Here is a 23,719-nt window from a genome sequence, read left to right as displayed (position 1 = left end):
TATAAAATGCCTCCTCAATATATAATGGTTGTGGCACACAAACACGAAGTAGATGGATTTGGGGATGATCCCTTAGATAGCAGACCGAGTAAGACTGCTTGCTTACTTCTATTGTCCCTTTTGTAAACTCCTTGTCTTCAGCAATGAGAAGATGCTTTCAGAACAGGTTGCATTGTATTCTTGAGCAGCTCATTGTTGTGAGTCTGAAATTTGGATGGATGTGATTCATTTTCTGAGGAAAAGAGCTAAACACTTACTGAAGCAAACGGCAGCTTTTTATAAAGCTAATTATTCAAATTTTACTTCATATATAATTTAAATCATGTTAAACTATTGCAAAAAAAAAAAAAAAAAAAAGCCCTATAATTTCTTGTGCTTATAATGGTGTCCGGTTAGTAAAGTCTTGTTCTTCTGAATTCTATGCATGAAATAGAGCATGGGACACATTCAGAGTTATTTGTGAAATTATCTCAATGCAGAGATGACACATATCAAAAAAATAAATAGCTTAATGTGTTTGTGTGCATTGTGAGTGTGGATTTAATTTTTTTAAGTCCCTATTGTTCCTATTTTTAATTTCTGAGCTGATTCATATTGGAATAGACCCAGGCACAATGGGAAACTACAACAGTATTTAGGCATTGAATATTTGCATCTTTGGTTGGATTTCTGTTGCTGTTTTAGTTGGTAGGAGAAAAGATATGCACACATATATATCAGATTCCTTCCTTCCTTCCTTCCTTCCTTCCTTCCTTCCTTCCTTCCTTCCTTCCTTCCTTCCTTCCTTCCTTCCTTCCTTCCTTCCTTCCTTCCTTCCTTCCTTCCTTCCGAATTCCTTCCTTCCGAATTCCTTCCTTCCTTCCTTCCGAATTCCTTCCGAATTCCTTCCTTCCTTCCGAATTCCTTCCTTCCGAATTCCTTCCTTCCTTCCTTCCTTCCTTCCTTCCTTCCTTCCGAATTCCTTCCTTCCTTCCTTCCTTCCTTCCTTCCTTCCTTCCTTCCTTCCTTCCTTCCTTCCTTCCTTCCTTCCTTCCTTCCTTCCTTCCGAATTCCTTCCGAATTCCTTCCGAATTCCTTCCTTCCTTCCGAATTCCTTCCTTCCGAATTCCTTCCTTCCTTCCTTCCTTCCTTCCTTCCTTCCTTCCTTCCTTCCTTCCTTCCTTCCTTCCTTCCTTCCGAATTCCTTCCGAATTCCTTCCGAATTCCTTCCGAATTCCTTCCGAATTCCTTCCTTCCTTCCGAATTCCTTCCTTCCTTCCGAATTCCTTCCTTCCTTCCTTCCTTCCGAATTCCTTCCTTCCTTCTGAATTCCTTCCGAATTCCTTCCTTCCGAATTCCTTCCTTCCTTCCTTCCTTCCTTCCTTCCTTCCTTCCTTCCTTCCTTCCTTCCTTCCTTCCTTCCGAATTCCTTCCTTCCTTCCTTCCGAATTCCTTCCTTCCGAATTCCTTCCTTCCTTCCTTCCGAATTCCTTCCGAATTCCTTCCTTCCTTCCGAATTCCTTCCTTCCGAATTCCTTCCTTCCTTCCTTCCTTCCTTCCTTCCTTCCTTCCTTCCTTCCTTCCTTCCTTCCTTCCTTCCTTCCTTCCGAATTCCTTCCGAATTCCTTCCGAATTCCTTCCTTCCTTCCGAATTCCTTCCTTCCTTCCTTCCTTCCTTCCTTCCTTCCTTCCTTCCTTCCTTCCTTCCTTCCTTCCTTCCTTCCTTCCGAATTCCTTCCGAATTCCTTCCGAATTCCTTCCTTCCTTCCGAATTCCTTCCTTCCTTCCGAATTCCTTCCTTCCTTCCGAATTCCTTCCTTCCTTCCTTCCTTCCGAATTCCTTCCTTCCTTCTGAATTCCTTCCGAATTCCTTCCTTCCGAATTCCTTCCTTCCTTCCTTCCTTCCTTCCTTCCTTCCTTCCTTCCTTCCTTCCTTCCGAATTCCTTCCTTCCTTCCTTCCGAATTCCTTCCTTCCTTTCTTTCTTCCTTCCTTCCTTCCTTCCTTCCTTCCTTCCTTCCTTCCTTCCTTCCGAATTCCTTCCTTCCGAATTCCTTCCGAATTCCTTTCTTCCGAATTCCTTCCTTCCGAATTCCTTCCTTCCTTCCTTCCGAATTCCTTCCGAATTCCTTCCTTCCTTCCGAATTCCTTCCTTCCGAATTCCTTCCTTCCTTCCTTCCGAATTCCTTCCTTCCTTCCAAATTCCTTCCTTGCTTCCTTCCGAATTCCTTCCTTCCTTCCTTCCTTCCTTGCTTCCTTCCTTCCTTCCTTCCTTCCGAATTCCTTCCTTCCGAATTCCGAATTCCGAATTCCCCCTCTCCATTAACAATTTTCCCCCCCCAGTACAAAGTATTTAGTAAACAAATTCTATTCTTTTCTTTGTGTGTATGTAGATACAAGGTGTAAAGATACAACACTCCGTGTGAGTTATACATCAGTGCAGACTGGCAAATCCTGGTGCTTCCTGACCTGAGCTATGGGATTACCAGAAGACAATAGCCACATTGTTTGGAGCAGAGGTTAAGGAGCTGGTTTAGCCTTACTGTCATTCTCTATATTGAAATTAATTTCAAAACTAATTATAGTGCTTGCTTCTACTGTTCCTTTTCCTACTTGTGAATCTAGCTGTATCTCGTGTATTTTTAAGTATATATGCATTTATATATGCATTTTTTCTTCTCCTATCTCATCAAACACCTCCACCAAAAGCCATGTCCTGCTTCATTAACTAGAAGTGTCAATATGCCAAAGGCCTATATTTGTGTATTACTTTAACCTGTGGTTTCAGTAGCAAAACAGTAGCCATCTACATTTGTTTGTTTACTTTTATAGGCCACTGTAAAGCAATTGCTTTTGTTGTCCTGTATGTCTGACATGAAGTAATTCAAGTGTTGCATTGCTTCCAGCGCCCAGTGGTCACTGGACCATCCAGTGGGCACAGCAAATCATGCTCCTGGTCTAACTCAAATACCTGAGCTGAACCCAGGGGATCTTGGCATGAACAGTGGGAAGAGGAAATTGCCTGTATCAGGCTGGAGAGAAGGAAAAAAAGTCTAGATGAGATTTCAGATTATGTTGCTTGGTTTCTGGAGTGCTTGCAGGTTTATTGTACATATAAGAAAATATAGAAGTTCTCATGTGCCTCACGGTGTGTGTAGATAATTTTTTCTGTGTTCAAGACACCGCGGTATATCAACCATTATTCTGTTGGATTCTGATGTACCAAGTCCACTGGCAAGCTTCATATAGCACCATGCCAGATTCTGCTGGAGCAGTGGGGAGCCAGAAGTGGACCTTCTGTAAGCCCAAGTAGTCCCTTAGACCAAAAGCCTCTCGGAGGAATACTGTAGACATGAGCTTTTCATTGAGGGAATAGGAGGGTTATAAAGGTGTAAGAGGCAGACACAGTCCATTAGGTCTCCCTAGATGAGTAGCTCTCCTCACAGTACACTGAAGTGGCTGAGGGAGGAGAGTGGAGATTTCTGTAGCAAATCAGAGAGTTTCTCTGCCAGCAGCTAAATCCCATATGGGAGCATCGGCTGCACTTCCAGACAGGAGTGGAGTCCTGTGGCTGTTGGAGAGATAGTGTTAGTTCCAGCCTTAAGATTGCTGCAACTCCCCACAGGGCTTTCCAACCAAGAATAAATCTGTTATTCTCTGACACAAACTGCTGAAGCTGGGTCTTCCCCATCTGCACAGTGCCCCTTTTTCCCCTGAACACAAATAAGGCGTCTCTTGCCTTCCAGAGCTCCTGTGGTTCAAGCAGGAACTGGTATTTTCCACTGGGTTAGGTTCTGTGAGCCTTGCATATTCTTTTTACTGTATTTTGCTCTGCAGACCCGCTCAGGAGATGGGGGACATTCTTACCACCTGAACATTGCATACATATGGAAAGGCCCAGGACTGCTTGTTGAGTTCTCACCTGCAATGTTACTTCACATTTGTTAGCAGGCTATTTGTGCTGCATCTTAAAAGTCACTGCAGTGCTCGCTGTGAAGGTGCCCCATAGACGTTGATACTGCAATTTTTAAGGAGCAAAGATCATTACATTTTTAAATCTTCATTTAGGATTCTGATTTAAAGCCAGGAGAAAAACCTAAAAGAATCTAAGTTAAAGCAGGAATAGTTCCATGCTAGAATAGCTGCAAATAGTAAATTATACCTTAGTTACATTTGATTGAGAGAGTTTATTGCTCATGTGAGCAAAATGTCTAGCCCCAGGCACTGTGCAGGTAGTTACTGCGCAAGCATACCACCTGCAGTCATGCCAGAATACCCAAACCCCCTGATACCACAGTGTTTGCTGTCCTGAATAGGAATTGGAGGTCATGCCAGATTGCATTGCAGTACAGTGAAGTGGACTAGAAAGAGGCCACCCACCTCATTTGCACTTGTGCCTTACGGTAATAGGTGCTTGAATGTCAGTGGGTGGTGATAAAAGGTTAATTTACTCACCCCCAGTGCTGGGCGCACCCCTTTTCTGCACGTGCAGTGGAGATCATAAAGTCTGAGAGATTGCCCACTGTACTGAGGTCTCTACATTATTTTTATATCTCCTTTTTAAATTATTATTTAATCTTGTATGCTCCAGTTGAGCTACATTAATGGATTAGAATACAGCGTGATCTTAGGAGAATTCTATTACAATAGATAGATAGTTGGATGGACGGACAGACAGATGCAAGTTTAAAGCACAAGAGGATTTGCATATTTAGTTCTGCTTTACAGCCTCCTTTAGAGAGTGGGATTAATGATCTGCTAAATTATCACAGTTGAGAGTCTTCAGCATTAGTGTGAATGCATATCCTGCTACAGCTAGTTTTACAACTTTTCTAGAGATATTTACAAATCTTACTGGGGGCAAGGGAGGGAGGGGAGCGGGGGATATCTGGTTGTTGACAAAGCAGCTGGTGACTCAAGGAGAAAAGAGAAAAATCAGAAAACCATCCCTTTTCTGGCATGTCTAAGAGCCTTTCCATCACCCACTGCATGCATTTAGAGTGAGAGTAGGAAGAGTGTTCTCCAAGGACTGTTTGCTTTTTGAGTACTCGAGATGCTATGTTAAGCACTCAACTGCAAGTTGGCTTACAGAAATGTCTTCCAAAAACATTTATTTGAAAAGGGAAAAATAAGCTCATAAAGGCAAGTGAACTTAGAATGTCTAGCACACCTTTTGGTCCCTGATTTTAAAGATTTTAAAACATGTGGTTGAGTAAGGTGTTCCGTAGAGGACTAGAGGCAAATGCAACTACTGTCTTAGACAGCACCAGCCTCATAAAGTTCCTTTTGATCTAGCCATTAAAAGAAAGAACATTACTTGGCACATTTCTTGGTTACACATATTGCATTCTTTGGTCCCATTAAATAATAATGAATAATAAATGGCATCGTTTGGAACAAAATTCTGCTCAGCTCAGTAAGAGAAGTGGGCTAACATACTTTCCTCCTCTCATGGAGGGAGATGTGAGTGCATCCTAGCACCCTGCTTAGGGTTAGAGGTCTTAAAAAAAGCAGGGAGCTGTTTCCAGCCATTTCACTGTTGTGTAACAGTGGTTTTGACCTGCATTAGCAGAAGAGAAAACACACACAGGTTTCAGTTAGGTAGGAAAAAACGAGTGCTGTCTTCTGAGATGACACCAGCAAGACTCCCCACGGTATCTAGACTGTATCCTAGAGGTGATTGTTAACAAAAACAATGCAGGAACTGAGGCCACATAATCTTAGGAAACAAATTTATGGCCCTAGATTTGTTCAACTTAATTTAAGGACTTAAGAGCACCATTGGTTTTGGTTCCCTGTGCAGTGAAGAGAACGAGATAGATAAATCCATAAAGTGATTCAAGTTTCAACTGAGCCAAGAGGTGCCTGTTTATGTCCACTGACTGTACGCAACCCAGCCTCTCTATGTAAGTCTTAATGTGAGTGCCCCTTTTCCTTAACTCTGGTACCCAGGGGAGCAGGTATTTACGTAATACTCAAGAGATCTGCAAGTGCCAGGGAAGGAATGTCTTTCTGTTATGCAGTTTTCCTCTCTTTGCTGAAGGTGTCTTGCTGAATGAGTGAGAGACTGATCATCATTCTTGGCAAGCCACGGCCTAATCCAGCCACCCCTTGTCTTCAGGACAAGGTCTGTGTGAGCAGCCTCTGCAGCTGGCCTGAGCTGACTGTTGGCAGATGGGTAAAAACACTTGCCTTTTTCTTCCTTCTGTTTGGAATGCCCTAGCTTCACCAAGCTTGTTTGACGCCATCTTTTTTGGCTTAGAGGGGTCTCACATGGGAGAGTGTTAGGTGCCCATTGGAAGTTTAATGTTACAGAGATGAACACTTACTGGACACTTAGCAGTAAGATTCAAAATCCAGAGCTCTTCCTCAGGGGGCAAAACTTGCTGGTTTAGGACATATGGATGGAGTGTGTTGCAATTTATAAGGGAAGAGATAACTCAGGAAAATAAAGCAAAATACATTTTGGCACTGTTTTTCTGTTTTCTTTTAACCTCTCTGTAATGCTATGCGTCCCTATCTTTTTTCTTTCCCCTTTTTTTTTCTCATGTATTTTACTTCTTTTCCCTTGAATTCCCTTCCTTCACACAGCAGTTCCTTACTACATTTCCTTTTCCTCCCCTTGCCCTTTCCCCACGCTGATCCTCTGCACTAGCCTGCTCAGCTCTTCTCATTTCTTGGTGGTGCAGCTGTCGCCCTCACCTTCTCCAGAGATCTGTTCCACACCGTGTGGCCAGGCTGGCAGCTGCTGGAGCTGCTGGAACATTGCTGTGTTACTGAGATGCACCCTAGTAGAGCCTGAGTGGAGTCATAGGACATGAGCAGCCTTGTGCCACTGGAGCTCTGTCAGGATAACGTGATACTTGTCAAGAAAGATGCCTTCACATCTCTTGCAACTCTGCAATGGATGTCCCTTCATCTCTTCTATAAACAGGGTACTTGTACCATTTCCTTGGTTTGCTCAGCACCAGTTTATAGCCTGCTGTGGGATTGGGCTTGCTGTTATTAATTATTTGTATTTATTTAGCCTCCTGGAATACCAAGGCATGATTGTGCAGGAAACTTTACACCCACAAACAAAAAAGGCAGCTCTCTTTCCTAAAAAAGAAAACAGCTATTTGGGGAGATCACACTAACTCCCCCTGGGCTGATGTGGCAGCTAAGTGATGAGTAGGAGCTGGTTCACAAGGTACAGAGGAAGTTGTTCCCTGTCTCTGGGGCTGGCCATGGGCATCTTGGAGTGCTGGAGCTCTTGCATTTTCTTTTTTTTTTTTTTTGGCATCTTTCAAGGCATACAACAACCAGCTCTGTCCATGGTTTTTTAAGCTCAATTTCTCACATCTATTTCTCTGCTTCTAGTATTTCCTTTCCCTCTTCTGACTGCTGCAATTTGCCCACTTTTGCCCTCCGTGCTGCAGATCCTCACAGCCTTGCTGCTTTTCCTTGTGGCACCTGCACCCCTGCTCTTGCCTCCTTCCTGTTCCCCAGCTAGGGTCCCTCCTGCTGCTCTGCCTCTCTGCTCCTCTGCTTGGCTGCCTGCAACAAAGGAGGCAGGGAAGAGGCAGGAAGTACTGCTAAAAAAAGGAAAAGTCACCCTGCATGCCCCGTGCCAGAAGTACTTCTCTTACCTTAAAGCCAGCTTAGAAAACATGAAGGAGGATGTCCAGAGGGTGTCCCAGCAGGAGAACAACGCCTCTGCAGAGGATGGCTGTGGGGTGCTTGGGGGGGGGCAGGTGGTTTCCCACCACCCGTGCAGGGAAGGGGCTCTGACGCCAGCGCACCTTGTGCTGGTGTAAAACTATCTAAGCCAAAGTTCAGGTGAAGGGCAGCCATGTAGCCAGAAAGTCATGTGGCTCTCATGTTGGTTAGTATGTCACTTTGAACAGCTCTTATCTGATATTATTATGACTAACCCAGTGCTGACAGCATGGAACAGATTACAGGAGCCATGTGATGATTATTTAAGGCATCGCTGAGTATAACACGCGGCTAATATTAACCCCTTCTTTCCAGAGCAGCTCTTCGCCCTGGGAGCGACGCCTGCAGCAGGCACCTGCCCTGCCCTGCCCTGCCTTGCCCTGGGAGCGCTCCCTCGCCACGCTTACCTTGGGTGCTCTATTTCAGACAATGCTATTTTTGAATTATTTCTCTGTTTCAATGTGGCCTTACAGTTCAGAGCAGTTCTCTATGGTTGCTCTTTCTTTATTATTACTTTTTTTTTTTTTAAGTTTTGTTTGGTTTTTTCTCCTTTTTTTTTCCCAGAATATGAAGGATCAGTTATGACAGGCACCCACATTTCGTATTTCCTGTGGCAGCACGTGCCAGTAAAATTCAGAAGCCTTTTTGTTTTGTTATGGTTGATCTTTAAAGTTATTGAGAATGACGCTGAAGTCATAGCTGGCAAAATAGACCTCACTGTTCTACATAAATGTCAGCAGCGCCAAGGCAATGCGTTCAGAGAGGTAACAATTCGTGCATTCACAGGGAAGGCGAGGTGTGCACACGTACTGTACCCTTTAAACAGGCTGACACCTGCACCAGACATTTCAAAAACAATGCAAAAAATGCTGCATTATATAAAGCATAGCAGTGGCCCTGACTGCTCAACCACTTTGACAGATGTGTTAAAAGCTGTGTTGTGAGGATCCTGGACAAAAAAATTGGGCTCCTGATGGGGACTGGGGCCATGGTATCTCTCTCTCATGAGGTAACATCAAAGGTGCGAAGAATTTAAATTACACACCAGGAAATTCTGGTCACATGAGTGGCATGACTTATGTGGTAACACAGAGGGTGATATTACACCAGCAGCCTCTGGAGCGAAGAGGGAAATGCTGGTAGGATGGCACGCTCATCTCCCCACGTGGGCCCATGTGCTGCTGGGCAGAAGGCAATCCCCATGGGAGGCTGTCTCCGTTTGGGGGCTGCCTGCAGCCACCCTGTGCCCCTGCCATCATCACGAGCAGGGAGCAGGGTGGCATAAATTTTAGGTATTGGGATCAGCTTTCTTTTGCACAAAGGGAAGATGTGGGATTATGAAATCAGTGTTTGCAGCATTGTGAAAGCCTTTCCTGGGGCTGTGAAGCCAGAGGAGGTTTGGCTGCTGGTTTGGTTGGGAGCCAGGAGGAAGGCCAACAGAAAAGTATTGTGTGAAGGAGAAATTGTGCTGCTCCCTTGGCCCTCTGTATGGAACCACATTTCTCTTCCTCTCATGTCTGCAAAGCCTCAGCCTCGGGGAAAAAAAAAAAGAGTGAGAAAGGTGGAGAAAGTCTGGAGCAGGAACACCAAGGAGCAACCCTTCCCTCCATTTTAAACTTGGGGCCAAACCCAAGTGCAATCACAAGCACTACAAAACATAGTTGAGACTAATTACAAGTGAGACTCAAAAGGCCCATAAGCTTTTGGAAAGGGGTTAAAAAATCACTTAGATGGGGCCCTGAGCACACTTTGTTTAAATTAAAAACAAAAAAAAAGAAAGAAGAAAAAGAGGCAAACAAAAGAGAAACAAAAATCCCCTTGGCTCTACCGACACCACATGCACAAGTGAGTATGTTGGCAGAGAACATCCATGTGGGATTTGTATTGCTTGAGAGGCAGAGAGAATGACACACTGTGAAAGTGCAGGAATGCCCTTGCTGGTGAGAGGCTTTGTTCCCTCTTCCAGCAAAGCTGCAAAAGACAGAGCCACCGGAGTAGGAAACAAGAGAAAAGTGGTTGAACTGTGTAACAGTAATAATCATAGTAGCAGTGACAGTACTGATTCCCTGTGAGCCCTGGTTGGTGCCTGAGCCCATCTCTCAACACACTCAGGCCTGCTGGTCACTTCACCCTGCCTATCGTGTATAGGAGTTGCTTCATCTGTAAAACATGACTGATAAATTGCTAATGTGCAGATTTGTGATGAGCTCAGATCATTAATAGTTTGCATTGCTTGTAGATCCTCTATTAGAAAGTGCACGCAAGGCTAAATCATTACTTGTTTCTTTTCTTGAGCTGAATTACTCACTTTCGGAAAAAAACCTATTTTCTGCAGATGCTGTATGAAATGTTTGTCCTAATGCTCATTTATCGTGAGTGGCACTGATGGAACGGGTGCTGGTATGAAGCAGATGTATCTGTGTAATAGTTTACTTTGATGGCTCCTTTAAGAGGCTTCATAATCTTTATATTTTACCACTGGGTTTGGAATTTTATGCTCCTTTAACAGGTGTATTACCTTGATCAGATGTTTTCATTTTAAACTATTGACTTATGAGCACATGGCCTGCAGGGATTGATGTGCAGCAAATTGATTCCTTTTAAAAGATTTATTCTTATATTCTCTTTTTATTTAGTGTAGGAGTTCACTAGAAAACATAAAGTATTGATAATGACAGTTCATGAGTAAAAGTGAAAGTGTCCTGCAATTAAAATCTTTGTCTCCCTTAGTTTAAAAGTAGAAAGAAATCAGTAGGGATGGGAATACACACAGAAAGATCCAATCTAAAATCAGACAGGGTTTTGTTTTCTGGGTTAACATTTAACAAACCCAGCTTTTAAAATGTTTCTTCTCCACTCACAGCCACTATTGTTTTTGTGCACTTTTATCATTCAAAGAGTTCAGGCTATTTGAAAAGGATGTGTACAAAGATTACCTTAAAATGACTCATTGTAAAAGCTCCCTACCTGATGAATTTGTCCTATCAGAACGAACATCTATTTTAATAGAATCCACTAAAAAAGCTCAATCTGTTCAGCCTGTGAGATGGAATGCAGTAGCAGAGTCCTGCCATGAAAATAGCTTGTGTAATCAGTGGAATATAAATGGCAACAGCATCTTGTACTCCCTTTTATGATGGTGGAAAGAGCAGGAATTCAGTGGGCAGCCATATGACCAGGTCCTGCATGACTGAGGAGCTCACATTTTTGCATTGCACTGTAGCACAGTATCTCGTGTGTCCAAGAGGAGGTAAATTGTTCCCATGCCTTGTGACCAGAATCTCTGTCTGGAGGAAGAAGCAGGATAAAGGACCATTATTTTAGGAGAGGCATTAGAAATCTGTGTAACTGCTGGAAGCATTGATTAACAAAATATTTTGTCATAATGGCTAGTACCCTTCTGAAAGTAAGAGTGGGGAAGCTGCTTGAAATAAAAAACTGCATATATGTCTGGGCAGCTTACAGTTTTAAAGCACTGTCTATGCTGACAGAAGAGGCACGGATATGACAATTACTGAAGGCTTAGTACAAGGATAAATTTAAAGCAACTTTATTCTAGAGTGAGCCTTCTGCATGAATGCATGACTTGTTTTGGTGCCAGTGTGGGTGGCATTTGTTAGATCCTGGAGTCCAGTCTGTGTTGCTGCATGAAATGAGTGTGATGGGGTCAGGTCAGTCCTTGCTGAATGATAATCCACATCATAAAGCTACTGTAAATGATTCAGCATGGTTTAGTATTATTTTCAGCCAGTGCCCAGGAGAGGCCAGGACTGAGCTAGCATTAAGAATGAATTGTCCATGCTTCCTACTCTTATATAACTGAGGGTTCAGGTCACAGAAAAGTACGTCAGGAAAATGAGCACAGCCTCTTTTCACAATGTAGATTACTTGTCTTCCTTAAACAAAGGTTGTGAACTTGGGGGGAGGTTTGGTTTTCAGAAAGCATCTCAGAACTTCCTAGAGAAATTGAGTTATGATTCTGCAAGTTGACAGAACTTCTAGGACAGATGCTGAATACCCTTTACTTTCACAGTGACCAAAGAAATTTGCCCCATTTTTGCAAGGAGTTCACATGTTGAGGTTGCAGCTTTGAATTTCTAAGTGGATATAATGTGGTAGCTTAAAGCCAAGAATTCAGTTGCAGACAGGTTATTACTGCAATTGGTGACTATTGTGATTTTTTTCTTTGATCTCTTACTAAGGCACCTTTGCAACATTAATTTGATTAAATTGTTGTTTGAGGTCATACCAAATTGCCATGTCCTTTTGTTGTTGCCCAGAAAAGGTTCTGAATAAGTTACTCATGTAGATACTTAGGTAGTTTTTTTAAGTGTTTGTAGAAGGCTACAGACAGGAGGGCTTGGATACAGGACTTCAGAAAAGGACAGACCAAAAAGAAAGAAAGAAAGAAAATTTGCAAAAATCAAAACCCATAATTCCTAATTGTCTAAATTCATTTTTAGCAACTACTGTTAGGCTGGACTGATGGCTGTGTGATTGCTCTGCTTCGTTCTGTAAAAAACGGTAATATTGTAGAGTTTCTTATGTACCAGGAAAAAAAATAAAGCAAAGCTCTGTGTGCTTCAGACTTGGCTAGTGAGTCCAGCCAAGAACAGATGGAAACTCTGCCAAACACTTTTTCATTGAAGAGTTTTCTTGAAGCTTTAAGAGGGGAAGATCAGAGCTTTGCAGACAAAATTGCTGATTCCTGCTCAGGGTGCTACTCTCTTTCCTGCATTTAGGGCCGTCTTGCAAATATGGGGTAGACATCTGGCAAACCTAGGCTGGGTTCAGTGTTTGCCTGTGGCTACTCATGCATGAGGACCATTTGACTTGGGACTGAAATAAGCAGTATCTGCTGGGTTTTGTACATGCATTTTTAGGAGTTTTGAAACCTCGGTGTTTTGCTTTGCTGCAAGACCTTTTCAGCCTGTCCCTGCGCAGTAGAAGGTCCTGTGTGGAAGCCTCAGTGTTGTTCATGTTACCATCTCATGATGGAGCTTACTCTATCAGCTATAATGCTGTACTAGTGCAGGCCCCACACTTGAGCTCTTCTTGACCTATAGAAAGGTCAGTATCTTTTTTTCACCCTAGTTTTTCTGCAGTTATATTCTCCTTACAAGTACAGATGTGCTCCTTTACTTGCAGACTTTCTTGTCCTTTAGGATTGTACAATTATTTCAGAGGGGACTGTGTCCTAAAAGACTGGAAAAAAGTGTTTTTTTCTGGTTTGGGTCTTTTTCCATTCTTTCTTATAAAGAAATGCCATGAAAAAGCCATGAAGATGGAGTTCATTATGTTAATCCCATCTCTAAAAGCGCTGCTGTGCTGTGGGCCTTTGTTGTCAATAAAATGTCAAGCAATGGCATGTACAGCATGTTGTGCAGACTTCGAAATGCCGCAGCTGTAGGACTGCACTATGCTTTCTACACAAGAGCTGAGAAATTTGGGAGAGATTAATATCGGGTGCCCAAAGTGTTAATACTGAAAACCAAAAGAAAAAAAGCAAGCCTTACAAAAAGTTTTCTTCACTGTATTTGTAAAAATGGGTTGTCATTCTTCATAGCTTGAAAGACATCTGTTTACCCCTAGTTTATACAGGAAAGCTGGTGTAGTAGTTTGCCTTCTCACAGGGGCAATATCCTTTCGAGCGTTCATGCCAGTGTAGAGCATAGTGGTGCTATAATATAGTTATAGCCATTAATTTGTCATGCTTGTGATAATATGGGAGGCAGGTGAAATACCAGAAAGCAAATAGCCTATTTTAATTCCCAGAAAAGAGACTTTTCTTCAGCACTGACCCATTTTATGAAATTGTGGCTTTTGTGTTGTAAAGGACCTGATGCTTTTTTGTTACAAATGTGACCAGTTTGCAGGTCTCCACTCCTGTTGTGGGAATGCCTGGCTGCGGGAAGGTGAGCAAAATACATTAATAATATAATCCTCATCAGCAGAAACCAACAAGGAAAAAAATACACTCCTGGAGAAGTATTTTGTAGGTGTGGTACAGAGACTAAAGGACAGCACCATTTTTCATTCTCTCAAGCACTGAAATAGCAAAATTTGCCAGTCTGGTCATGGGGTAAAGAGAGCAAAGACTGTGAGCAGATAAACTCCTGCCCTAATTCTGAAATAAGTATCACACCTTGTTTCTCAGACATAGTATTCTGACATTTTTCATATTTTTTTGAGGAGTATCACCATATCTTCACACATCAGTGGTGTGTTTTAATACCAAGTCTGTGTTACAGATCAGTTACTACTGATTTTCAAGAAAAATTAAATACATTAGAATGAAGACTGGCCATACTGTGCTAGTAAAACTTTTGAGACCAGTGACTTAGTTTAGGATATGAGAGATGAGGGTTGTCATGTGGAAGTAAGAGGGATGAGACATGATGGCTGTAATCTCAGGTCATGTAGGAAGTTCTAAGCTAATACCTGACCATAGCATTTTCATCTCCATGCTGCTTTCACACTGATTTCAGTGACCGGATGGCAGAAGGAAGAGACACATTGCTGTTATTATTTGATACATGTGAGCTCCTGTGGCCTTCCCACTGTATTTGCCTGGATTGAGCTTTGCCATCTGCACCACGGGCCAGGCACTCTGCTGTGCGACTCCATCCACCTCTCCGTGGAGCACTTTGTTAGGTTTCATATAATTACAATTGATGTCTTTCAAAAAATATTGCATGTTATGTTTTATGTTCCTTTTTGACACCCGTGATAGGGTTTCTTTCCGCAAATCACCATGTTCAAAATGTGGAAAGATTGCAGCTGTAAAATTAATTTCATTTGTATTTATCCAGGTGTGGGTATTAGAGTCAACCGGAATCTGGCATCATAAATCCTCTTCCAGGAAAAAAAAAGAAAAAGTCAGTATCTGCATCCAGGTTTCTCTTGTCTTCCAGGCTCCTTTTTATTGTTTCACTCAACATGCTGGTGCTGCCAGGTTCCTTACAGCTGTTCTCATTTTGTCTGTTGCTGGCTTGTTTGCTGATTCAGTAACTACAATAGTCTACCCTCCATCCTTTCCTCCTTCCCTCCATTCTTCCCTTTCTTTCCTACTTCCTTTTTCTCCTTTTCCAGTATGGGGGTAAACAACTTGAAAAGCACTTTCATCAGCACAAAGAAAGGTTGCTCTTGAAACAAGTTCTGCATCCAGGAATACTGTGACAAACTGTTTGATCAAACATTTTTTTCAGTGTGGAGGCATATCTTCTTACGTGCAGTATCAGCAGAGATGCTGTCTTTGTGTATGGTTTGGGGGTGTTACAGGTAGCTCTGAAAAAACCTGCACTTACAGGAAAGTAATTTTCTACTTGAAGGAAGATCGGGATTTAGCACAGGGAGCCAGAGCTGTTGTCAGGCTTTTGTAGGTGGTGTGGTCTGTTGGGCTAAGTTAGGCAGCAGCACAGGACTTTCTAAGAGTAGGTATGAGGACGAAGAGGTGCTACTTTTGCACAGAGCCCTTGTGACTCAACTGACATTTCTACTTGGAAGAATTCCCTTTTTAACAGTGAGAAATATTTTAGTTTGTCTGCTTGGCCCTCTGTGATATGTTCCTACCTCACACTAATGCCAGTCGTATCAGATCGTTCTAATTATAAATGTGACAACTCTGAGAATTTGGATTGTAAAATCCTGGGGGGTTTATGGGGTATTTTCTAACTCCAAACCAGAAAAAGTTACTAGTAGACTTAACCAGGTTAGAAGGTGGTGTTTTAGCCACAGCAGTACCTAGTCCACACCTGGATTTGAGCCAGGGAGTACATCTGCTATATATCTGAGAGAGAGAAACGAAAGTATCCTATGCTGTGAGATTGATATCAGCAGGGTCCCCTGTTTCCAACCATGCTCATTTGCTCTAAGTCATGAAATTAATTAACGGAGAAATTTTCTTGTAAAATAGAGCAGCAGTTCTGATTTACATGACTTCTGTGCATTTGCAAGTATTTTTTTCCCCCTATGGCTGGAGTTGTATTAACAGGTTTTGTTCCCATAAATGAACTAACACGCATGTATTAGGCAGAGATCTCAGGGAATCCAGTCTCTGCAACAACTTTGGCATTTCTTCCTGTTTATTTATTTGTACCAATGAAGATGCCCCCCTGCTCTGTGCCATCCCCCCCCCCCCCAGCTTAGCTACTAAGCATACTAAGCAACCTCTTCAGTGGCTGCAGTGAATCAGCACTTCTGGCAGGCTCGTAGCTCCTGTGCTCTGCCTCCAAGCGTGACTCCAGTGCGGCACACAGACCCCTCTCAGTCTGCTTCCCTGCCGAAGGAGCAGGGCTCGGCCCTTAAGGCACAAGCTTTCCTGCAGTTTTACAAAACGGAAAGTAGATCAAAACATTGTGCTGGGTTTTATTTTCCCTTTTTTTCCTGATGGAGATCCAGGGGATATTTGCAGCCCCATTTAAAGCACTGTGTGGGCATTCAGATAGTAATTAGTAAGTGTAATAAATATACTAAGAAATAAAAGAAAATTAAGCTAGATACATTGCAGTTGGAAAAGATGAACCTTATAAGATTGACAGATGTTTGAAAATTTTGAGAAACTCTGAAATAACTGCAGAAAATAAACAAAAATCCAATAAACACAAGAGTGCTCTCTCCTCTCCCAGTGTATTTGCAAATCCTTTTTCAGGTCATGTTACCTAAAATAAAAAGGAAGAAAAGGGAGTTCCATTTATTTCATTACAAGGCTGATTTTCAAACTCAGAAAGCTCTCTCACTTCAAAGAAAACCCCACAGAAGATACTGAGTTTCTCTCTGAGCCTTTGGTAATGCTCCCCAAATTGTTCATATCTTCTTCAGTCTGGCAATACAGAGAAAGAGGGTGTTTGTAGACCCATTGCTTTGAATGAATAACACTTGAAACCACAGCTAATCTCACGGAACAAGTTGATGAATAAGGTGTTGAATTAAGGACTCAGAGCATGACCCATGGGAAAGGATAAATCCTGCTTCACTGGAGTTTGTGGTAAGGCTGCTGTTGATGGGGTTGCAGAAGGGCAGGATCAGGCTCTCTGTTTTGCTTTGAATGTGTTTTTCTTAAATGGTAAGGGAAATGAAAATAATTTGCTTCCAAAAATTGTTTCCTCATAACCAGTACAATAGCAGTATGCAGCAGGACTCAGAGGTCCTGAGCTGTATTTCTGGTGTTTTATTGTTGAATAGTTTTTTTTCTCCTTACATTCAAATCTGAACTGAAATGTTGGCTGAAATCCTTCATGTGTGTTTTCATGTGTGGTTCCATAGGCATTGTTTTCCTTGATTTCCATTGACATAAATAGTTAAATAACTGACGAAACTGGAACTATCTAGTATTACTCCTCTTCATCAGATAATTGTCGCTTTGCAGGCCTAATATGCAATGTGTTGATTAGTGCTTTTGTTATATTAAGGAGTTTATTTTTACTGTACATCAAATTTACTATAGATTAGGCTCCTGTATGCAATTCATTAGATATCTTGGAGGTGGTTTTCAAAGTGATGTCAACCTTGCCTCTGCTTGAGAGCTGAGTCCTTCAGAAAATCACAATACAATCTACGCATGCAGTGCCTGTCATTCTGAGTGAGACATTGAGACACTAGGGACTTCCAGGGTTCAAAAAGAGCTCCTGGTATTGGCTCTGGAGTGCCAGCACTCCCAGCGTGGTCTTGAAAAGACTCTCCTACTTCTGTAGGTGGTGCAGAGAGAGTGTCCCACAGCATAGGTCTGCTGGAGTGCTGCACATCTCAGATGGCATTGCTGTGTGTCCATGTGAGACAGTGTGTGCTGAAATGTGCTTGCCTCAGCTGTACCGTGAGTTGTATGAAAGAATGCATGCAGGTGTTGGCACATAGAGTCATGTGTGAATATAAATGGAGCCTGTATTTTCAAAAGTGGTCCATTGTGTTGGGGATTAATGAGAAACTTGATCATCCAGTTATTGCCGGCAACTGCATACCCTGTGAACACACCGTGTATTCCACATCTAGTGGCACGGGTGTGTATTTTAAGGTTATGGTTGTGGAGAGGATTATCTTTTTTTAGGTTTGCTTCATTAAGCCAAATAGAAATGTTCAAGACTAGGAGGTGTTTTTCCAGGTCTTATGACCCCTTTAGTTAAACAATGGAGCGAGAAGTGAAGCAAGCAAGCAAGCAGACTACAGAATAAGCTGTGTAAATAAAATACAGTAACTAGCTTTTGGTCAGGTAGCATCTTGCTGAGCAGTCTGATTATTGACTACCCAGCCAGTTCTGCTGATATGACCAACATAAATTAATCTTTGCTGCTTTTTTTACGGATGCTAATGCCAAAAAACCAGAGGAGCTCTAGGAAAGGAGAACTGGATTCAATTCTGGTTCATGAATCACATATTGAATTGTCAGGAAAGGAACAAATTCTGCCCCAATTGCCACTATAACTATGATAGGTTGTACTTGTGTGCCTCAGGGCAGAATATGGTCTGAAATGAAATAGATGAGGTCAAAGTCTGTTTTCATTGATCAAAGAGAAGGCAGTGAAGCTGTAGAGGCAAATGTGACAGCAAAATATTGTCAGCAAGGCCATTCCTCTTGCCAGTGATGCATCATGGCAAAAAGAAGGCTGTTTGATTTTCAGCCTCCATGATGTCTTGGTTGGATTGATAAAAAAAATAATCATTCTGTAAGCAAGTAAATTGAACAGAAAGTAAGACACAGTCATTGAGTTGCAAAGATGCCATTTATATAAAGCCTTTCTGCATGGAAAAAGAAAGGGCCATTCTGTTTTTGTTGTGGAAAGTATTAATTTTTATTTTCTTTTTACTTATATTTTTAAGATCTTGCAAAAGGGAGACAAGGAATGTGGTTTCAGGAATAATCTTCTTTTATTCCATCAGATATATTCTGCAGCCCATTCCATAAAGATGACAATAATAAAAAAAGCAAGGGACACAATATAAGAAACAACTTTCTTTCTGTTAGGGCGGATGGCTTTATAGAATAGATACTGAAGCAGAAAAGAACTGAAAGTGGTTTCTGAGAAGTGTTGACCTCCTTTCGTGCCACTTACTGTGAATTAAAGCTGTGAGTGAGAACTAGTTTGGGCATGTGGTACAGCACTTACAGCAATTGCTGCCAAGGAACAAGATTTGTGTTTCTAAGGAAATGCAACAAAAGAAAATGGTTTAAGAGGCAGTGGCTGTCACTGTGTTAAAAAAAAAAAAAAAGTATCTATTTATGTACAGATAGGAAAGAAAGGCCGAATTGGGTTATTCTATATGCAGGTTAGCATATGTGTGAACTCCTGTAATGTGAGATTCAAAATCAAACTACTGTGCATTGTGCAGGGTTTAGCATATCTCACACTGTTAGAGTTTACAAAGTTGAGCTAGCTAAAAGCAGTTGTGACCTGCTCTGTGCCTGTGATTGACTGTTGTTTGTCATTCTTACAGGCGTTATTAGTAACAGTGATCTGTTATAGGGAAGGGATACATTTAGAGCAAGGAAACTGGGTTTTTGTGGCTTTTTGGAGCTCCTTTCTTACGAAACCAAAAGGCAAATAACTTCAGCACTTCTAAACCAAGGCTGCCAAACAGTATCACTTACCACTACCTTTAAGGTTATAAATATCTTAGGACATGACATCCACTCACTGATTTGTAGCAAAGATGTTATGAGAATTGTTCATGCACTGAAGTTTCATTAAGGGTTGAAAACTATCAAAACACCAAGGAAAAAATATTGCTGTATTTACACAGTGTCTTAACTCCTTTTTTTCACCCCTCTAGGGCTGGAAAGGGAACCACCTGTCTCCTTTGCTGATGTCAGACTGCTGCCTGGAGACATGGTGCTATTGGAAAGCACACGATACTGTACATATTTACACCAAGCTTGTATCTGATTGAGATTGTGCTATGAGACCTGTGAGTTCACAAGTTTCTTCATCATAGTCTCATGCATTAAACATGTATTTGAACTCTGGCTTGAAAACCGTGTGATCTTATGATAGACGTATTTATGTAATAGTTAAATGAATGATCATGCGCTCTCTGGCTCCTTTTCCATGCAAATGCAGAGGAAATTGAATATTACAATATTTCAGTGAGATGTCCTCAATAACAAATTACTGTTTAAAATAACCAATATTTGTATGTATATCAATTGCCTAGCAGTTATTTTTGTCTGCTATTTGCATGATATGGAAAAGAGTTTTTCTAGCAAACGTTTTAAGCTACTTGGTGCTGCTTTCCTTTTGGAATGATCACAAGGGTGCACATTTAGGGACGTATTTTCCATCTGTTTTTTTGAAGCTGGCAAAGCACATAATTTGGAATAAAAAAGAAGTCTGAAAGTACCCATATTTGAACTGGTATGTGTTTGAGCCATTCTAGGAATTCTTACTCTGTAGCAGTTGGTAAAATTGAAGGACTGTATTGTACCCTTGGATGCAGTATGCAGGCAGGGCTCAGGGCCAGTGGGAGCCCTATGGGAGTACCCAGGGGCGCACCAGGGCCCTCCTGAGGGTTTTGCTGCTCAGTTACCGAGGCAAAAAACTGAAATGATCAGGGGGAGCTCTGTGAACTCCAGCTGTTTGATGCAGTCTTGTGGTGTGGAGTTTTGTTTGAGGTGGGTGCTTTTGCAAAGGCTGGGCTTGAGCTTCTCTTCATACAGCTTTGAGTGATGTGCCTGATGGAGAAGACCCACTGAGTCTTCTGTGTCCTGCGGTGGTGGGCATGGGGCTGCCCATGCAACCTGTTTGTGGGCTTGCTCAAACACCCTGTGGCTTTTGCCAGCAGATGGGGTCTTTTAAAGCCAAATACAAGCTTTGCTGCAGGTCTGTGACCCACATACAAGTTGAGGCCTGAGCTTCCATGCAGAGCGGTACTGGCATGATGGTGATTCTTTTCAGAGTGGGGATCTTCACCTGGTGAGCCACAGATCACCTACACTCCCTCTGCTTTTCCGTAAGTATTGCCTTAGCTCTTCATATCAGCTCACCCTTTTGATGGGACTCCTTGTTGTATGTGGTGAATAAGTTGGCCCTGTTGCTCTGTCAGTGGTTGGATCAAGCTGGGATTGAGTGCAGTAATTTCTCTTAGTTGAGCATTTTGAAAGCACCAAAATACTTGGGGACAGCAGTGCTCCTGGAAATCCATGGGACTGGGGACAGCTAGGTAAAAAGAGCTCCAGGAAATGTGAACTGTTGCTGCAAAACCTAACTATGGGAAGTAGAGCAGATTTGGGGATAGTAGTGTGCCTGGGGTATCAGATTGCCCAAATTAAGTTCTGACAAAAGAACTGGAGTTCTTTTTGCTGAGGTCTAGAGTAGATCTAGTCAACATCACAGGTGTTGAGCTGCTTATGTCTCCTGAGCAGTTCAGGTACAATTCCCGGGATGTGGAGATGGTTTTTCGCTGTCAGCTGGATGGGCTTTTTTGCCTGAAGGCTGTTCCAGCAGAAAAACTCTTATCAGTGGGTGTTGCTGAAGACAATACTTCTGGATCACTGTGGGAACTAGTTCATTGCTAGCGTGCACCAAACTCATAGTGGTACAGGGGGAGATGTCAGTATCTCATCTTCCAAGGTCTCCTTACTCTTGTTAGTTTTTTTATAATTTGTGATTTATTTAGTGTAGCTCTTCGCTCTATGTTACGGATTTTTTTTTTTAATGGAGATTGAAGGGTAAGGGAAAACTGGCCTTCCCTATCCTACAGACAGAGAAGTTACAGCTAGAAATGAATTCTTGGGTCCTCTGTTTCATCCTCATGTGCTAGCTATTTGTATACTAAACAGAGTGTTCTAATGTATGATTGATATTAATTAGGTTTCTGCAAAGTACTGCACACCTCAACTTGAACTGAACCAGAAATAAATATATTGCCATATATTAACATTTTATTAGTTGAGAAGAAGAATAGGATGAAGACACCAATGTGAAATCCAAAGTATGAGCTTCAGATTGAATTAATGCCAGCAGTGCCTTGAGATTAATTTGGTTACTATGGGTACAGAATAAGAAACAGCATACCATAATGTAACTATGTTTACTGATTCATTTCTGGCATTAAAAACTAAAACCACATTACACATGCAACAACAGCCTTTTCTTACTTGGACAAAGGTGGGTACATTTTAGTAATTACAGTGAATGTTGCCCTCTGAAAAGTGCCAGTACTCCAGCAAAGAAGAGTGTTGTTCTTGTAGAGGATCTGCCCCATCGCAAGCAGCAGACCTGCAATACACCAAAAGAGACACAAAGAAAATACTACCAACCCAGGAAGCTGCCAGTCTTCTACAGCTTCTCATTAAATATCTCTTGTAACATGATAACATCTGTTTCATGTACCATTCAACTGGCCAAATGAGAGTTTTCTATCCTTGCGCCACTTCCTATCTCATCAGTATGTAGGAGAAGGAACAAGTTTTGCATCTTAAGATGTTGAAAGCTGAGTGTTAATAAAATAATGCAATAGAAATACCATATATTCAGAAAGCAATTATTTTAAGGAGTTTCAGTTTTGACATGGCTAGATTAAGTATGAAGCTTTTTGTTTTTATACTTACTGTCAAGAATGTTGTTAAATACTGATACCACCTCCTAAGAGAACAACTTTTAAATACCAAAATGAAAAGGATAAGCATTAAATATTTTGGTAGATATATTGTGCCATAATGTATACTGTCTTGTTCTTAATACAAGGCACAGTAGGGCTTAATTAAAAAGTGATTGTACGATCTATCACAAACCTGCATTAGGGATATGGATGCCAAGAAAATTAAGTTGAATAGGTGGTGATAATGAAATCGATATTTTATTGAATAGCTTTTATTCCTATGCCTTTGTTTGCTATCCTTGCCTTCCTGTCAGTAGGTAAGACATTTACCATCCAAAATTCTTTGAAGGAATTCATTTAGTCTGATGCTGCTTTGTTTCATTATTTTATCAGTGTAAGTTATTTTATTCATTTTTTGACAGAGTAAAATGCCTTGACAAACTTCTGACTCCGTCAGAGCAGAGCATGACAGTAAACAAAGAGAAGCAAGTCCTTACAAGCTCGTTCCTGTTAGGAGTAGCTAGCTAACAACTGGTACAAGGGTGATTTTCTATTTCGTGTAAGCAAAATTCACAGTCACTCAAAGCCTCCAGGGCAGCCCCACAACCTGATTTTACTACAGATTTTTCCTGTTCCAGCTCCTGGTGTGGCTTTAGGACCTGCTAAGTAGAGTGTTTAGCATTAGAGAACAATGAAATATAGCATAATACCGAGTGAAGAATATATACAATAAAAGTAAGTATTTTTACAGCCTGGGCCAAAATCTCCCTTGTTGTAACTTCATCAACTTAAATGCTATTGATTTTTCAGGTACCACTGACCTGAAATTGCCAGGATTGTGCTTGGGATGAATTTGACCTATACCGTTAAGGCCAAGCAGAATCACAGTTTTGAAAGTGTAATGCAAAGAAATAGTTAGCGCGTATTCTTCTGTCTTGTAATTCTACACCCGTCACTCAGTTCAGTGCACTGTTGCAAAGTCTCTTCTTAAGATGGGTAGAACTGTGTCTGCAAGCACTGTAGAAAACAATAAAAGAGCTTATTGTTCCCCTTCATATTTTTAAGAGTGGTGTGCTGCAAACCAGACAGCCTGTGCTTTCTGAACAGAGCTGCTGGGGCAGCCAGCTCAGCTTTGTTTTCACATCCCCACTTACTAAGTTCAATGTTGCCGGTGTCCTTTAAGTGGCAAAAAATCAAATAGCCAAAAGGAAAGACTCGTTTTCATGATCCTTCTGCTTGCGTGTCTCAAAAGGACACGTATCACATAGTGCAGTGTACTGCACATTGCAACTTGCAGCTTGTCTCGTGCCTGGGTGCAGTAGGCAACATGAGATAATGTGCTAGAGGAGAAGACAGGCACAGCACAAGGCTCTTGAAAGCCATGAGAGGCACTGAAAGCTTGCGTTCGTGGTATGCAGCAGTATAGATATTTGAAAGGTTAGGTTCTGTCTATTTTTAGATAGCCTTCACACTGGAACTGATCTAAAAATGAAGGGGACATAAAAATTGCACGT

General features: G+C 41.8%; 1 protein-coding gene across 3 annotated transcripts in view; it reads left to right on the top strand.

Moving 5' to 3' along the window:
- Positions 1-23,719, top strand: part of PPARGC1A (PPARG coactivator 1 alpha) — a 372,179-nt gene that overhangs the window by 268,598 nt on the left and 79,862 nt on the right. The window contains exon 1 of one of the 3 annotated variants that reach the window (XM_032109381.1): positions 19,449-19,574. The exons of the other annotated variants lie outside the window; for them this stretch is intronic. Within the exon in view, the coding sequence (XP_031965272.1) occupies positions 19,566-19,574 (9 nt within the window). The 5' untranslated portion in view covers positions 19,449-19,565. Of the gene's footprint in view, positions 1-19,448; positions 19,575-23,719 lie in introns of those variants that run through there. 3 annotated transcript variants of the gene reach the window in all.

This window comes from Corvus moneduloides, chromosome 5, assembly GCF_009650955.1.
Source record: "Corvus moneduloides isolate bCorMon1 chromosome 5, bCorMon1.pri, whole genome shotgun sequence".
NCBI classification, from domain to species: Eukaryota; Metazoa; Chordata; class Aves; order Passeriformes; family Corvidae; genus Corvus; species Corvus moneduloides.
This window is presented reverse-complemented; position numbering and strand designations above follow the sequence as displayed.